The sequence below is a fragment of the Spinacia oleracea genome, chromosome 3 (genome assembly GCF_020520425.1).
Source record: "Spinacia oleracea cultivar Varoflay chromosome 3, BTI_SOV_V1, whole genome shotgun sequence".
In the NCBI taxonomy this organism is placed as follows: domain Eukaryota; kingdom Viridiplantae; phylum Streptophyta; class Magnoliopsida; order Caryophyllales; family Amaranthaceae; genus Spinacia; species Spinacia oleracea.
Genome location: NC_079489.1, coordinates 30,688,541 through 30,706,788, shown reverse-complemented (window position 1 = coordinate 30,706,788; position 18,248 = coordinate 30,688,541). Strand labels below are relative to the sequence as shown.

The 18,248-nt window shown below is 40.5% G+C and overlaps 1 protein-coding gene across 1 annotated transcript; it reads right to left on the bottom strand.

Annotated features, from left to right (window-relative positions):
* Positions 1-3,250: 3,250 nt before the first annotated feature.
* On the bottom strand, positions 3,251-4,279 carry LOC110801234 (uncharacterized). The gene has a single exon (XM_022006574.2). It carries the CDS (start codon positions 4,277-4,279, stop codon positions 3,251-3,253), a length of 1,029 nt encoding a protein of 342 aa, XP_021862266.2.
* Positions 4,280-18,248: the final 13,969 nt, after the last annotated feature.

Sequence of the window (18,248 nt, the reverse complement as noted above, 5' to 3'; positions counted from 1 at the left end):
GTGGAGGAAATCGAGGGTCTACTATGTTTCAAAAAGGCGGACAAACCGTTAGTTACCACGGAAAAATGTAGCTCCATAATTGGTTATCTTCGTGGGGTTTTAGGTCTTTCCCACTATGATGGTATGACTTTCCATCATGGATATTCTATTCTTATTAACTGTGTTCTTGAACCTTTTAGAGCCAAGGGTACTAATCTCGAACTTACCGTTTCTTATGGCTCGGCTAGGGTTAGAGCATGCATGATTGCTCTTATGGGTCTTTTGTTGTTCAAAGAGGACCTTGGGCTATGTGACGAAAATGTGGCTAGTTATGTACCCCACGTGTCTAATGGGTGTAGGCTAGGACCAATAATATTGAGAATTAGTCCTAAGCCTTGATCAACAAAAGGAAAAATCGTTCTCTTTCATGAAAGGGAGTCCGCTAGTGCTTCATTTGTGGCTAATGGAGAAGCTTAAGTTGGTGAATCCTTTGAGAGAACTTACTTATCATCCTAAAATCATCCTTTCCAGAGGATGCTCCAATCTATATCGTGAAGTGAGGGATAATAACAGGTGGAGTTTAGCGCTCTCAGGGGAAAAGGAATGGGTGACTCCAAATTTAGTTATCAAGGAAATTGTGTATAGTACCGCCTATAAGAGGGGTGTAGCTCTTCCGAGTGTCAAGAAGATCACCTTCTATTATCCATGGAGGTGTCTTAGGCAAATTGGGCAGCGGCAAACCTTCATTAGAGACCTTCCAACTGACGACTTCACAACTCATTGGATTGATGATAAATCTCTACGACAATTGCTTATTGCTTGGGGGCGAACAAAGAAAATTCCATTCCTTCCCGTTTTAAGATACCCAATCGTGGATGCTTGCTATAAAAGGTGGCGCCGTGGAGACGTGGGAGTCTATAAGAGGCCTAAAACGGAGGTTGAGTCTTCAAGTAAGGTCATCAAGAAGATAAAGAAGGAGGAGTGATGATAAAAAAATGGCTTCCTAATGGTTGTTTGTTTGTTTGTTTTTCTTGTTTTGAAATTGTATTTCCTATGGATGTAATACTTGTTTAGGGACTGCCCTAGCAAGCTTTGTAGTGTGTTTAAGTATTAGGCTTAAGGTAATTTGGGGAGTTGAAAAAAAATCAATGTAATGCGAGCATTTGATGAAATAAAATGAAGCCATTAAGAATGTTTTTCGTTCTAAAAAAAAATCTGCATTGCACGATTTAATTAAGACCCTAATGACTTGTTAGTTTCAGATATTGAATCCTCACATGATAAGCCTAAACATGCACTTATGACCATGGATGCAAAACAAAGTGTTCACGCAAATGATGACACTAAATTACTCCAGTAATGCAAAGGACTTATGAAGATTTACACATTGTAAATTTTGAACATATTATGATGATAAAATTTAGAAATATACATATACACATAACAAACACACACACACACACACACACACACACACACACACACACACACACACACACACACACACACACACACACACACACACACACACACACACACACACACACACACATATATATATATATATATATATATATATATATATATATATATATATATATATATATATATATATATATATATACACACACACACACAAAGTACCACATTTTTTTTTGGGGCTTCTCTCTATTCTTTTCTTATGATCAATTTATTGCTTAGGCCTTTTCTCTCATTTATTTTTTATTACTCTCCTTTTATGCCCTTCTTTTTTTGGCCTAACGGATCTTGAGAGTTAAGTGGCATACATCATGTGAGCTAATTGCCCCTTGACTAATGCATTGGCCTTCTCTCTAATGGCTGGGCTAGTGCCTTTTCAGCCTAAAAAAGTAGGATAAGTGAATATGTAATGGATTTCACCTTTATTTTTGACCGAATCCACACGGATTGCCTACTTGTCCCATGATAAGGGAATCAGGTCAAAGCGTAGTTCAGAATATTACGAGGCTTACTTTTCCTAATTAATATATCTGAAAGCTATCTTACTCATACTAGAATACATCATGGATCATATGATCATCAAAAAACTAGACATAATATTTCTTAAGCTGGTCAAGGTTGGTAAAATGGAGGAATTCGTCGTCGTTAAGATCGACCAGTTTCACTGCCCCTGGTGAGGTGATATGTTTGACCAGAAATGGGCCTGACCAGTTAGGCTTGAATTTCTCACGAGGATCATGTATTGGAGCCCGATTCTCTTTCAATACCAAATCTCCTTCTTGAATGCCCCTATCTCGCACTCTTTTATTGAAAGCTCGTGCGATACGTCACTGATAAATTTGGTTGTTGTTTAGGTCTTCCAATCTTCGTTCATCTGCTAGGGCCAGCTCGTCGTATCGAACCTTGAACCATTGATCTTCGGATATCTCGCTTTCATTCATAACCCGGAGTGATTGAATTTCGATTTCCAGGGGAAGGACAGGTTCCATTCCATATGCTAGAGAATACGGAGTAGTCCCTGTTGGAGTCCGAATAGAAGTTCTATACCCCCAAAGGGCATATGGCAATTTTTCAGGCCATTCTCGGGTTTTCTCGGTCATTATTGCAATTATCGTTCGAATGGTTTTGTTGGCAGCTTCAACTGCTCCATTGGTCTAAGGGCGATAAGGGGGAGACTGATGATGTCTGACCTTATATTTCTCAAGAGTTTCTTTTAAGGCCCCTCGAAGTGAGAGCCGTTGTCAGAAATGATTTCAAAAGGCACTCCGTAGCGACATATGATGTTGTTGATCACAAACTTGGAGACTTGCTTTGCCCCTAACTTTGCATATGACGTTGCTTCAATCCATTTCGAGAAATAGTCAATAGGAACCAGAATGTATTGGTGCCCGTTCGAGGCTTTTGGGTAAATTTGTCCGATGATATCTATACCCCAACTTGAAAACGGCCATGGAGAAGTGAGATTATGTAAGGAGGTAGGTGGCATGTGATTGAGATTTGCAAAAAATTGACATTTCTAGCAAGTCCTCACAAAATGGACACAATCGCTTTCTAAAGTGGTCCAATAATAACCTGCTCACAACATTTTTCGAGCTAGCATCCTGCCATTCATGTGTGGACCGCATTCACCACCATGGATTTCTCCCATGATCTTTTGTATTTTTTCTCCGTCAATACACAATTGCAGAGTACCGTCAAAACCCTTGCGGTACAATCTATCTTTCAGTATCACAAAGTGAGCTGCCAATCGCCGAATAGCCAATTGGTCTTTCTTATGACTCTCTTCAGGATATTAACCGGTGATTAGAATTTTTTTAATATCAGCATACCATGCATCTTTATCATCTTGCAAAGTCAATGCAGCAATCATATGTTCAAAGTCGATTACCGGTGAATCATTTTCCTCAATAGTCACGGCTCGAATTTTTACGTTGTTTTCCCATGTTAAATTTACCGCTAAGTTCGCTAGCGCATCCGTAAAACTGTTTTTCTCTTGGGGAACATGCTTGAAGTCAATATCTTCGAAGTACGGAATGAACTGTTGGAGATACTCGGTATGCATCTGCAATCTCTCATCTCGGACTCTCCATACTCCAATTGTTTGAGACATGATGAGGTTAGAATCTCCATATACTGTGAGGTATTTTGCCCCTGCCGCTAAGGCTGCCTTAACGCCATAAATGCAAGCTTCGTACTCTGCTGTGTTATTAGTCGTTGGAAAACTCAGTTTCACAGCAAAAGGGATATGAATTCCATAAGGATCAACGAGCAAAACACTCGCGCCATTGCCCCTTCTATTAGATGCTCCGTCAAAGTACATTTTCCACCTAGATATCCCAATGTTGAGTAAATGTTCATCTGGAAAATCGTCATCAAATTCATCTCCTGAGATTGGTCCATCAGCCAATGCTTCATATATCGCCCTTCCTTTAACAGATTTCTGGTTTACACATTGAATATCAAATTCTGAAAGCATTGCATGCCATCTCGCGAACCTCTCGGTGAGAATTGGTTTCTCAAAAATGTACTTGATAGGATCTAGTCTTGAGATAAGAAAAGTTGTATGAGCCTGTAGGTAATGTCGTAGCTTCTTAGTGGCATATATGAGGGAGATGCAAGCTTTTTCTAAAGGATTGTATCTGGTTTCATAATCCAAAAACTTTTTGCTGAGGTAGTAGATGGCAATTTCTCTTTTGGTGCCTTCTTGGTATTGAGCCAATAACGTTCCCATGGTAGTTTCTGTGACTGTGAGATACAAAATCAAAGGCTCTCCCGGCTTGGGTGGCATTAACACTGGAGGATTAGAGAGATATTCCTTCATTGAGTCAAATGAAGCTTGACATTCTTCATTCCATTTTTTTGGAACATTTTTCCTCAACAACTTGAAAATTGGTTCACATCGAGTGCTCAATTGCAATATGAACCTACTAATGTATTGAATTCATCCTAGGAATCCCCGAATTTCTTTTTTCGTTCTTGGTGGAGGAAGCTCTTGAATGGCTTTCACTTTATCGGAATCGACCTTGATCCCATCTTTGCTGACAATAAAGCCCAAAAGTTTTCCAGAAGTAACTCCGAATACGCATTTTTGAGGATTCAATCTTAAATTATATTTTCTGATCCTGTCAAAAAATGATTTTAATGCATTTATGTGCTCCCCTCGATCGTGGCTTTTGACAATCATATCATCCACGTATACTTCAACTGTATCATGAAGAAGGTCATGTAGAATTTTTGTTGCAGCTCGTTGATAAGTGGCCCCTGCGTTTTTTAAACCAAATGGCATTGCTTGGTAACAGAATGTTCCCCATGGGGTGATAAATGACGTCTTTGGCATATCGTCTACTGCCATAAGTATTTGATTATAGCCCGAGAATTCGTCCATAAATGAGAACATGGCGTGCCCCGCGGTACTATCCACCAGTATATCAATGTGAGGTAAATGGAAGTAATCTTTTGGTGATGCAGCGTTCAGATCCCTGAAGTCGATGCATACTCTGACCCTTCCGTCTTTTTTGGGAACTACCACTACGTTAGCCAACCATTCAAGGTGTTTGATGGGTTTGATGAAATTGGCGTCGAGTTTTTTCTGGATTTCTTCTTTGACTTTTAGACTAACTTCTTGTTTCATTCTTCGGAGCTTTTGTTGCTTCGGCTTGCTGTTGGGATAAAGAGGAATGCGATGTTCGGCAATGTTACGGTCAACACCTGGCATATCTGCATATAACCATGCAAATACATCTACGTACTCCCTAAGCAATGCAATGAATGCATTTTGTTCCTCAGGGGAAAGTTAGGATCCTATTTTAACTTCTTTTACACTACTATCAGTGCCAATATTTACAACTATTGACTCTTCAATGGGCATCATGCATGACTTAGGCTCATCGAAAGATTCATTATCAGATAATGCATTATGATCAAAATTAACTTCTTGCATGCAAATATATTTAGGTTTATTAACACACTCAAGGTCTTCATTTTCAGAATAATCAGACTTGGTGTGAAGGGATGATTGGCTAGAGGATGTACTATCGGTTTCGTAACCTTCCGAGGTGGAGGAGTGGGTAAGGTGTGGATTTGAAATATGTTCGGGGGTTGGATCACCTAAAATGGGTGGAATGTAAGCTTCTTTGTTCTTGAGGTGGACATTGCCTTCGCGCTCAATCCTTGCATTAACCGGTAGAGTAAGCGCCATTGGATCAAGATTTCCTTCATTTCCAAAGTTCGTAAATAATTGTCTCAAAACTCCTTGCTTCAAATATTCGATCCAATCAATGTTCTCTTTAGGCCTAGGCTCCTTGTATAACCATTTTTTGATTAATTCTTCATCTCTAGCTTCAGCAAAGAAGATTTCTAGTCTTGGGAGTCTCTGCTTCTTAATTGGGTCATACCATGGTTCAGGAAATTCGTAGTAGGGCTCGGTATCGTGTTGTAATAAAAATTGTCCATTCAAAGTGAGGGATGGTTTCTTAATGACGCGGAGGTCCTTGCTTGGATCATATCCCAAACCATAGCGATTTCGCTTCTCAATAATGGGGATTGGATGTTTCATGCCTTTGCCGTCACGACCTAAACCTTCGCCTGGGATATATCCCATCTTCATCATTAATTGAAGGCCTTTGGTGAGGGGTTGAAAGGTATTTGTTTTTGGGTCTTGGCTTGAAATATTTGGGTGTAGAGGGTGGTATGCCATTTAGCGAGGAATTGAGGCTTCGACTCAAGGTGTTATGCACTTCAAGGTTTTCACCTAAACACAGGATACCCAAGGTCAAATTCATGAGAGAAAGAAGAGAGAAAAAAGAAAAATAGAAATAATAATAAAAGAATGTGAATGCAGGAAGCGAAAGTACACGACTTATTGCTTTGAAAATTTGACTTTTAAAATAAGGTCATACTTTTGAAAAGAAAAAAATACAAATAGTTTTCCCTTTTACGGAACCAGAAAGATTGTTGGAATTTGACTCTGTTAGATTAGATAGGTGATTGTTAGAGGATCACAATTGTTTCTTTTATTTATTGGATAGTAACATGTCGTTTTGCTGTTTTTTGGCGTTCATCTCCATTCCACTTATGGTATCCGAATGATTACTTTTTACTCCTAACATCAATAACAAGGAAAATAAAATAAAATAAAAGAGTAGGGCCTGTATCCCTTTTACACATTTCTTCCGTATTGAACGTGTGTTTCGTGATAGGATTATGCACTCATGTTGTTTGTGCTAACATGCCCCTGTGAGTCAAGTAGAGTTCTCACGTATCTTAAGATCTTTGATAGAGGCTATCTTCCTGTTGAAAGAAAAAATTGTTAGCTATTTAGGGTCGCACCCGAAGGTTGCCTACATATCTCCACGTGTGTAGTCATTTTGAAGAAAGTCTTATAAGTATTTGTGCATGTGATAAGCAGAGAATCAAACCCGTCGTAGTTCTGTACTAAAAAGGAATATTGTTTTGGTTTATTTAAGCAGCTGAACTCATAATTTGAGTTGCCTACGTACCCCCAGCGATATAGGTGGGAAGTGTAAAAGGAAATAACAAAAAAATATGAAGGGTGTTTGAAATGAGGGATTTTAGGGGATCAAGCTGCACGTAGTTCTCAAAATGGGGGATAACGGTTTTTGTGTTTTTTGGCTTTTGTTGTTTTTTCTTTTTTTTTGGTTTTATTACAACGCCTTAGCTTCCTTCAAAAAGGAAACGCATGACAGTATTCCTTCCTTGCCTTCCCTAGTGTCTTAGACCTTAGATGAACTTTCGCCGACCTTCTCTTTGTATCCATCGAATTCAAGAGAGTATAACCATTTCGCCCATATTTTGCAGACCTGAGCACATGCCTTCTTAGTGCCTTTGTCAATTCTATTCAGGAAGATATGTGGTTCCATAATTGATTGGATGGAGGATACAATATTTGCGGGCGCCTCTTCGTTGTTGCTATTCACGGCTAAGTTCTCGTCATCCGTCCAAATGGGCTTACACTGGTTAACCGGTCTGAAATATTGGGGTGGAGGATCCCTCGATTCTGCCAAAGTTAGTCGTCCCATCTTTTCACTGATTGGTTCACGTGTCACAAGCTCAATGGGATCGTCTTCATTTGAACAAGTTGACAAAACATTTATGGATACTGATTCTTTATGACTAAGGTGTGATATTTTAGTAATCCGGTTGATGCGCAGACAAGGAGCGTGGCATTTTCCAATGTCATGCCCATGGAGTTGATGATATTGGCAATATTTATGGAGATCAGGTCCGATGGGGTCAGCTCCTAGGCGACGAGGAAGTGGTTTATAATTCCTTTGTCAAGGAGTCCTCGAAAAATTTCTGACGGAGACGACCAACGTCGTGATGAAAGAGGTTGGAAGTGGGTTTCTCTTCGTCTAGGTCTTGTAAGTTGAGAGTTAATCTCCCTTTGTCTGGGTCTTGCATGCATAGAATCAATAATTCCACGATCAATGAGGTCTTGAATTTCACACCGGAGATCATAACATAAATTAATTATGTGACCATATTGATTGCAATAATCACAATATTTCTCCATATTCGTTTCAAGTGGAGGTAAGGCATGCACATATCCTTTTATTCGGAGAACTCCTTGTTTGCGTAACCGGCTACACACCACACTTAAAGGTTTATCAGTTTGAGCAAACACACTTTTGATTGACGACTCTGTATACGGGTTCACCTTTGGTCTTTCGTCAAGTAGCTTGTAACTGTCAATATCAAAGCTGTGTTGTTCCATATGACTGAGATCACCATATCTTATCGTGACCATGCGACGATAATAGTAATCATTAAGGTTCCTTAAGAGTATCAACATGAACTCTCTATCAGTAATGGGGTGCCGGAGTTTAGATCTTTTCTGGGAACATCTAGAGCAGAAAAGAGAAAATGTCTCGTTATTTGTCTGTCTCGTTGCAATCAACGCGTGTTTCTCAGTATCTGTCTGCCTGAACTCGCGAGACCAATCAACGAAAGCTTGTGCCACCTTTTCCAATTCTTGTCTAATAAGCGGGTTTAGAGTGTAGTACCATGACAACGCTGATCCTCTTAAACTACGATCAAACAACTTAGGGAGATGTTCTTCCGGAATGGCCAAAGGAATTAAAACATTGGCAAACTTGTAAAAATGTATTATTGGATTATCAGTTCCATCAGTTTTTTCCAATACCGGAAGCTCTTGATATCGGGCATCATATCTGTACTCTGGGAATGAGACTAATGCTTTTTTGCGGATTTTAAAACAGGAACTCGTAACATTGAGATCTAGATCATAGTCGTCATCTTTTGATCCGTCATGACAGCCTTCGATGCTATCTTCATGAGAATTGCTACTATTCCAAGATTCACCCAGTTGTTCTGGTTGCTCGTTGTTTATCCCAGTGTCTAGAGTTCTTACTTCCTCTTCATCCGTTTCATTATGCGCTGGTCCTTCCTCATCTTCTTCTGGGTCTTCATCTGGATCTTCTGTTTCATTGTGCATATTCTCATCGCCAGAGATATCTATCCGCCCATGATCAGAGTCAGTGCGAATGCAATATATATTGAATCCATCCAAACGAGTCCCTTCTTCCTCATCTAGCTGGAGCACGGATTTTTCGACAGAAAAAATATTTGCATCTGCCAAATCACCCTGGATAGTGACTACTCCATGATATGTAAGTAATTTCACCTTTTGATGTAAGGTTGAAGCCACCGCCTTATTGTCATGTAACCAAGGTCGTCCTAGCAGCAGATTGAAACATGCTTGAATGTCAATAACCATGAAGTTCACTTCCCTGACCACAGGACCACACTCAATGAATAAATCTATGCAACCCAACACTTCTCGTTTTGCATTGTCGTATGTACGGACTATCTGGCTTGACAGTGATAAATCGGTTTTAGAGTGCCCAAGTTTAGCTAGGAGTCGATAAGGACACACATTGAGCAGACCCATTGTCGACCAATACTTTCTGTATATTCCATCCATTACATCTTACTGTGATATGCAAAGAGTTGTTATGATTAGGATTCTCGGGCAGATCATCATCTGTGAACATAAGAGTGCGGTCCACACCATGGATGAGTCCTACAATCTAATCTGGGGTAATGGAAGGATTAATCGAAGCTTCCTCTAGGTGTTTAATCACGGCGGTTCTGTGGGGTCCCGAATGCCAGAGTAAATTCCATATAGAAATATTCGCTTTGACCTCATTCATGCGCTTGATAGCATCATCCCCTGCACCGTCTTCTTCGGCCATTAACTCTTTTCCCTTATATTTCTTCCGTAAAGCCTCTAATGGGTTGTCATCTTCCAGAGAAGGAGGTTTGAAGTGACGTCCTGCTCGGGTCAAATGACTCACTTCTACTACCTCATCATCGCTGAGATCATCAAGGCATATAGGACGCCCGTAGTCGTTCGGTGTGGTGGAATGGACCCCGCTATTATTTTCAACAATAGTTATAGCAAAAGTGGAATCTTAATCTTCATCTTCATCACATTCTAAAATGAAAAATGCTCCATCATACTCCAGCGTTCCACACATGTCACTAAAGGGATCTTTGCTGAGGGTGAAGCTGAGATGTTTGCATGGTGTTATTTTAACCTTTTCCTTGGTCGAGAAATCATACATTATACATTTATAATTTTCAGACAAAAGTGTCTCATACACACAGGGACCATCTCTAGTGATCAGCGCGGTTGGGTCGAATTCATCGATAGTGGTGGAAATCATGTTTATGGAAACAGATGACTTGTGATTCGGGAGGGGATTATATGTGATGTTTGGTTGAGAATTTTTGGCTTTATTGGATGAGGTTCCAACAGAAAGCTTTCCCTCATCTATCAAAACCTGTACACGATGCTAGAAAGCCGCGCAACTTTCAATGTCATGTCCCTACCCCTGGTGATATTCACAGTTCTTGTTTGGGTTATAGCTGGGGGATGGAGTCCTTGGTGGTCCCCTCGGGTTCAAGGGTTGGACGAGGTTGGCCTTTTTAAGCTTTGAGAAGGCTTGGGCGTAACTCTTGTTCAAAGGGGTGAAATTTCGTTGAGGTCGAAGTTGAAACGCAGATGCTGTACCGATGTTATGGATCATATTCGTTGGTTTTGAAGGAGATGCATCGTTGTTAACAACCTTCTTATTGCCTCCGTATCTCGGGTTGTACGAAGTATTATTGTTAAACTCTTCTCTTTTAATATCTCACTTTTTTATGGCATCTTCAATCAAAGATCCGGTTGAAATCAAGGCCCTGAACGATGAGAAATATTGATAAGCCATTTGTTTCTGGTATACCGGGAGGAGGTTCTTGACAATCATTTGCAACTTCTCCTCTTCATTCGGCCTATTTATCATTTTTGCCGCTTTATTTCTCCACCTTGTGATGAAAGATGAGAATGTTTCATTTGCATTTTGAGCTGTGATCTCCAAATCCCTTCTTGTGACATCAATCTCCTCATTGTACTTATACTGGTTTGAAAATTCTCTCACAATATCAGCCCAAGTTGACTTCTTCGAGTTCTCTAAGTTCAGAAACCAATGTGAGGCAGGTCCATCCAAATATTGCTGAAATAATTGAGCCATCAATGGCTCTTCCACTCCCCATGGACTCATAGCACCAACGTAAAGTTTTAAGAAATTGGTGGGACTTCTTGTTCCATCGAACAGTGCGAGGACAGGCATCTTGAACCCAATAGGAAGGCGCGCCTTGGGAAAAAGAGTTAACCCGTGGATATCCATCCATGGCTCAGCTTGAGTCATGCCTTTCAATACTTCTTTCAACTTAGCAATATCCTCTTCGAGTTTGGTCGGGAGTTCGTTGTCATGATTACCTTGCTCAAGATGAAATGGTGAGGCGACCTCTGAGTCAGGAGCTGGTGGGTGAGCTTGCACCATCTGTCTTATGAAATTAACCACAGTCTGCTCAACGGTGTTTTGGCGATCCATTATGGACTGCATCATCCCTTGTCGGGAGTCTGCATCATCCCTTATGAAATTAACCACAGTCTGCTCAGATAAAGGATCCGGATGGAGGCTTGAATTCTGTTGATCATTGTCGGGAGTCTGAGCCATATTGCTACAACTAGGGGACGAGAATATTGCCGATGTAGGGCAAGGAGAAAATTCTGCAGATAGAGATCTCTTGCTATAGAATGAGGTGCGGCGAATGAGCCTAGATCCAGCACGGGTCCAGGTGCAACTCCTGTCAGAAAAACAAAAATAGCCATTGTAAGTACTCACTTGAATATGATGTTTAAAGTGGAAAGTAAAAATAGATGAAAAATAAAATAAAATGAAAAATAATCATCGGATATACATAATGATATTGATTTTATTTTTATTCTTAAGGAGATGAAAGCCGGTTTTTGAATAGATTTCGAGAGATTTGGAACTTTGTGTTTTATTGATGTGACTTATTTAAAAAAACTTTTATTGCACCCTTAAGATTTTACGGGTATTTAGGCTTGTTTGAGAAGTTTAAAGGATTGTGTATGTCGCAATTTTCAGATTCTTTATGATCCTATGCGTCTCGAGTTTTGTAACACGCCATAGGTGGAACCCTCATGGTTGTTGGTCTATATAAACTTAGACTCGATTTCACTTCAAGCCCATGAAATAAAGCAAAGAAAAAAATCCTTTTCTTGTAAAGATCATTTCCTTTAAAGAACGACATGGATCTTAATACTCCGTTTGAAGCTTCTTCGTCCTCCAACGTGCGAGAGTTGATCCAATTCTTCTCTGAGAATCCTACTTCTTCCCTTTAGGAAATACGAGATAGAGGGCGCGAGGCGATTCTTGCTTCCATGTCCTTAGAGGACCGGCTTGTCGTTGATTCCTCTACAGGGTTTTCAAACCAAATTCTTCCTACTACTACTTCTCCTACTCCCTTGGTAAGGCCTGTTTTAGTGGGTAATTTTTCTCAATTCTTCCGCATATGTGACCCTTCGAATTCCCTATTTTTGTTTGTGGCCGATTCTAAAGGTATTCGCCATGTCTCTTTGTCTATAATTTCCCTTGATTTTGTCTTACTTTATTTTGGCCGCTATAAACCAACAAGAGTTTCCTTTTTCGAATGATCGCACAGAAAGTTCTAGCCCATCAACCAATTCGTCCTTTAATCTTCCAAACCATAGTACACTTAGGTTGTTAATGTGGGATGTCAGGGATCAGTCAACGTCTCGTCTCCTTGGTCACCTTGTCATATTATCTAAGATATACCAACCTACTTGCTTCGTATTACTTCTTTCTGACTTGAAGACCGGTGAAGAAGTGGCTAGGGGCTTGGGTATTAAGACCTTTGGTATCCTCCCTGGGTCTGGTTCATTTCCACCCATGTTATTTTTTTGGAACGATAATTGTTTCTTTTCTGTGACGCAATTGGTTGCAGAGTCAATCACTTTATCGGTCTATGTTTCACCACATGCTATCCCCACAAGAATTCTAGTACATGAGAGGCAGGCTCCGCGCCAAAGCACGGCTAATCGTCCATGGTTGAGTCTATTTGAATTTTCATCACTTGATCGTTTACAAATGGCGATGGGTGGTCCTTCTAGTTACCAAAGTTCTAAAGAAGACTTCCTTTGGAAGGTTCCTCCTTCTAGGCTTTCCTCATTTTCCATTCCTGAGACTTTATGGTCAATAAGTCAAAAGGGTCTTTTTATATTAGTAGAAAGGTTGACTAAAGCTTCGTCTTCTGGCCATTGGCAACGTTCTAAACCACATACCCTTTCTTTTGTTGTCATGTCTGATGGATCATATAAATGTAGGGGTGGGTTTATAGTGTGGGACACAAGACAAAATTGGGTGGCCGGTTTTGCTTCTAAGGTTCAAGGGCAAAGCCTCTCCTCTTTTGTTTTATCTATTTTGCAAAGGGGCTTGAAGAAAGCTAGAATGCTGCAAGTGAAACAGTTGGAAGTGTTGGTGGACGTCGAACTCCAGACTTTAGCCTTGGCTAAGCTAGACATCTCCACAATTGCTCCCGAGCGCGAATCATGCGGTATAATGCAATTAATGCGGTTTCCTGGGTGGGAAGTCAGTATCCGCCATCTTCCACAGGAAAAGCTCAAAGGGGCTATGCTTATCGTAGACTTTTGCCAAAGGTTTCCATGGGGTCATTCAGAGGAGTTCGAAGTTCCCCCGACTCCCGAGATATTACTCGCCCAGTATTGAAAATTGTACATTTTAAACTTGTTGTGATCGTACTTTGGAAGTAAATAAATAAATAAAAAGATTTTGTGTATGTTGGTTGAAAGGGTATTTTACTTATCGTGGTTGGTTTGTTCAAGCACAAATTAGAACTTTTTCATGGTTTTGGTATAATTTGGGGGTTAAATTCAAAAATTAAGGATTTTCAACAAATTTGAAAACTATTTTTGCGAAGTGGAGAGGGAATGAAGAAAAATAAGTTATTTGAAAGATTAGTTATTTATTATTTTGCAAGACCAAATTCTCAAAGATAACTATCACCTCTTTTACTTTTCCATTTCCCGCCATACAAAAGTATAGAATGATGAAGTAAAGAAAGAAAATAAAGAAATAGGGCATGTGTCCCTGCTTAAATAGTGGTGACACCGGTTTAGATGCTTGATTACCTGCGTACCTTGAAATATCAAAGAAAAATTGTTAAATATAGGGGTCGTGCCTGAAGGCTGCCTACGTATCCCTGGGTGCATGGGTGCTTGATGGTGTAAAAGTGTTTACAGGGAATCAGACCCAACGTAGTTCCAAGAATAACGATAAAGAAAGAAAATATTTATTTTGCGACTGAACTCAAAGTGAGCTGCCTACGTACCCCTTTACAAAAGTGGTGTGAAATGATGCAAACATACATGATGATGGTTTTTGTTTTTTTTTTTGAATTTTTGTTTTTTGTTTTGAATTAATGAAAAATAAAAGAGGAGATCAAGTCGCACGTAGTTCCAAAACTTTTATATTTTTTTAACAGAGGAAAAAATAAAAAAACGCAATGCATAGGCTACAGATGAGTAATGATGAAGCGTCTTGAACTGGATGAGGCATGTGATCTTTAATCGTAACGCCAAGTAACAAATTCTCCGGTCTCCAGACGTTGCTCCCAATCTTCCTGGCGCTTGGCAACATACAAGTGGTTGTCTTCTCGATCTAGGATCAATGATGCCCAGGCTTTGCATATCAACTGACACGAAGCTAACGTCACGGATCAATCTTGCGTACGAAAATGTGAGGCTCCATAATTGACACAATAAAAGCCACCTTATTAGCCGATGTCATTATTCCTTCACATTGTACCGCATGTTCCTCATTGTAAAGCCATCCAAGTCGTTCACGCAGCATTCGTGCCTTGATTTTATCTAGTATCCAAGTTGGATGGTCACGTTCTGACTCCGAAACGGGCCAGTACATGCGGGTTAGCTTCATTACCGGTGTTGGCCATCTTTTGATCTCATTGTTAGGAAAGTAACCTTCTTCGTTTTCAACGAGATTCATCTCCCCAAACTGACTTGTATTGGCATATTGGGTCGTTCCATCTCTTACATCTCCCGGGATCACGTATCCCCCTAATGGGAAACGTAACATTCCTCTAACTTTCTGATGCAATGTTGATGCAGCCATCTGATTCTCATGTAACCACGGTCGTCCCAACAAGAGATTGTATGAAGTCTCGCAGTCTATCACATGGAAATTCACCTCATACACGATTGGTCCATACTTCAAAATTAATAATATGGTTCCTGTTATCTCCCTTGGAGTATTATCAAAACCAAAAGACAAGCCCGAGTAATGAGTTATTTGATTTTCCTCATAACCTATTTCGTAAAGGAAGTCTCGTGAAGTTATGTTGATCGCCGATCCATTATCAACCAGAATATTGCCTACGTAGCCGCTGCTATGTAACAAGGTTATGTACAATGCATGATTATGATATGGATGTGGAGGCAAATCATCGTTTGTGAAGTCTAACGTATTATTCCGATGCGGGTCTTCTCGGGAAATTTTACGGAGATCAATCCATGAGACTGAAGATCCCAATGGTGCTTTGACATAGGAAGGGTACGTATCGGCCAAGTAAGTCAGTTGATCAAGAGTTACAGGTATCATGGTCTTTTCTTCTATCCCTACGTTCTCATATGACATTAAAAGGTCCAGATTCACAACCTCCTGTTCTGTTGAAGGAACTTCCTGGGTAATGGTAGAGACTTCAAAGACCTTAGCCTTATTTGAAACTTTAGATCGACTATCGTCTTCTGGAAACAAAGGAGGACACAGTGACCATAATGAACCCTCTGACTGGGTGACGAAAATGGCATGGATTTTGTACATCCATGGTTGGCCGAACTTTATGTCAAAGAGTGAGGGGATATTGACGACTATGAATTATGTGGTAAATGATATACCCTTATAGTCGACAGTAGTGCTCAGTTTACCCCATACTTCTCCACTTGTATAGTCATCGCCAAGATCTTCACATGTTGCTGGTCCAAGTTCTTCTCGCCCATATCCCCACTTAATGAAGGTATTATAGGGGCATACATTGATGGGACATCTGAAGGAAATAATGCCCTTGGTCCAAGTATGCATTCTATGTTAAGTCTAATAAATGCGGTTCAGTATTAATTAACAAGTTAATAATTCAGTGAGATCAAGTGAGTTGAATGCCTAGCTAGAGGCCGCTTCAGTTCAAGTGGAATTAATGATATTAATCCACAGCTTACTCTTGACTGAACCCGTAGGGTCACACAAATAGTACGTAAACGGATCAAGTATTTAATGGCATTAAATACTCCATCTATGAATATTCGGAACCGACGGATCTTGGTTTCAGTGGGAGCTAAGATCGTCACAGGCAAGAAATGAATACTCCGGAAACGATGATATTGCCGGAAACGGAAATATGGATCGTATCGGAAATATAAATATTATCCAAGTCGTAGATGTTGCCGGAAACGGAAACATGGTACGTATCGGAAAATATTATCGGAAATGGAAATATTGCCAGAATCGGAAATATTGCCGGAAACGGAAATATTGTCAGAATCGGAAATATTACCGGAATCGGAAAATAATTCCGGAAACGGAAATATTAAATATTTGTTCGAAACGGAAATTAATTCCGAAATCGGAAATATTAAATATTGTTCGTATCGGAAATGAATTCCGGAATCGGAAAATTTAATCGGAAGCGCATCGTACGAATAAGCATCGGACGAGGCCTGCCGGACGAGGCCCAGCACGAAGCCAGGCCATCGCCCAGCAAGCCAAGCGCGCCGCACAAACAGCCACGCCAGGCCCAGCGCAAGGCCAGGCCCAGCAGGCTGCGCAGCGCGCACAGCACGCACAGCACGCGCAGCGCGCAGCGCGCGCGGGCGCTGCGTGGGCTGCTGCTCGCGCGCACGCATGGGGCCCATCGAGGCAGCCGTGCGTGTGTGTGCAAGTGTTTGTGTTCGTGCACGTTTCCTAAAACATGCAGAGTTCGGTTAATGATTAAATTCCTAATTCTATTTGATAAATTAATTAAATTAGAGTTCTTGTAGGATTCTAGGTTTAATTAATTTGTATCTGAATAGGATTACGATTCCCTTTCCATACCCCTATAAATATGAGGCTAGGGCTCACAATTTATAACAAGTTTAAAAGTATTCAAAGTGAGTTTTTGAGAGAAAATTCAGTCACACATTTGCCTATAAAGTGCCGAAAATAATAGTACCTTAAGGGCGATTCTAGTTGGTCAATCTTAAGGCGGATCCGGACGTGCTGTGGACTATCTACGGAGGGACGACACTTGGAGTCCTAAAGACTTGTTCTTGTTCGGTTCGGGCGCAGCTAGGGAAGGCACGCAACAAAGAGTATGCATCTAAACTATGCTAAATGATTATGTGTAAATAATATGTTTTCCTGGCTTTATGGTTTTTCCGCATGATTTATGAATTGTCATATGTATCATAACCTAACAACATCCTCCCTCCACCAAAACACCGTGGGGTACTCCTTGTCGTCACAGATCATTGTAAGCTCTAATGTGTCTTCTAGGAAGTCCTTTTGAACCAAATCTTTCATGACAAGTTGCCAATCGAGTTTGAACATTTTCATCAGGTCCTTGGCTGGGGTCGTGATGTCAATCGCAGTCCTCTTGAGGTAGTTGATGAAGGCTTCTTGATGCATTTGAGACTTTGATATTAAGTCCCATAATGATGCCTTATCATCATTTTTTCCTAACCTAGGTGGAGCACGTTCGGAGGTTGAACCTTTTCCAGAACCAATCATGTTGCAAGACACTAACGATACTTTTGGAACAACCATGTCCCCATGGATGGTCATTATTCCCCTTGGTGTTGGGATTTTCACTTTCTGATGAAGGGTAGAGGCAATAGCTCGTGTGTCATGAAGCCACGGTCTCCCCAGTAGAAAGGGAAACTATATAGGAGCTTCGACCACCTGAAATTCCACATCACATTCCCAACTCTTGTGCCCCAATTTCAAAGTGATGGTCCCAATTGACTTTCTTGGGATGTTATCGTATGCCATTAAAATCTTCTCGGAATGTCCTAAAGGTGTGTTTCCGTGCCCCACTTCATTCAAAACTCCTTTTGAACAAACATTGAAAGCTGACCCACTATCAATCCAGATACCTGAGATTAAATAACAAGCGTATCCCAAGGTGATGCATAAAGGCTGATTGTGATTAATGACCTCCGGCAAATCTGCATCGTTGAATGATATGGTAGGGGGAATCCAAGCCATTGGAACTGGAATTTTTCCGTCGTCAATAAGTTGTTGTATAGCATGTCTTGTATCCGAACAGGATTCTATATTGTGTCCATAGTCATGGCAGTAATTGCA

Coding starts and splice junctions, on each gene's coding strand:
- LOC110801234 (XM_022006574.2), bottom strand. CDS start 4,279: ATGAAGGAATATCTCTCTAATCCTCCAGTGTTAATGCCACCCAAGCCG.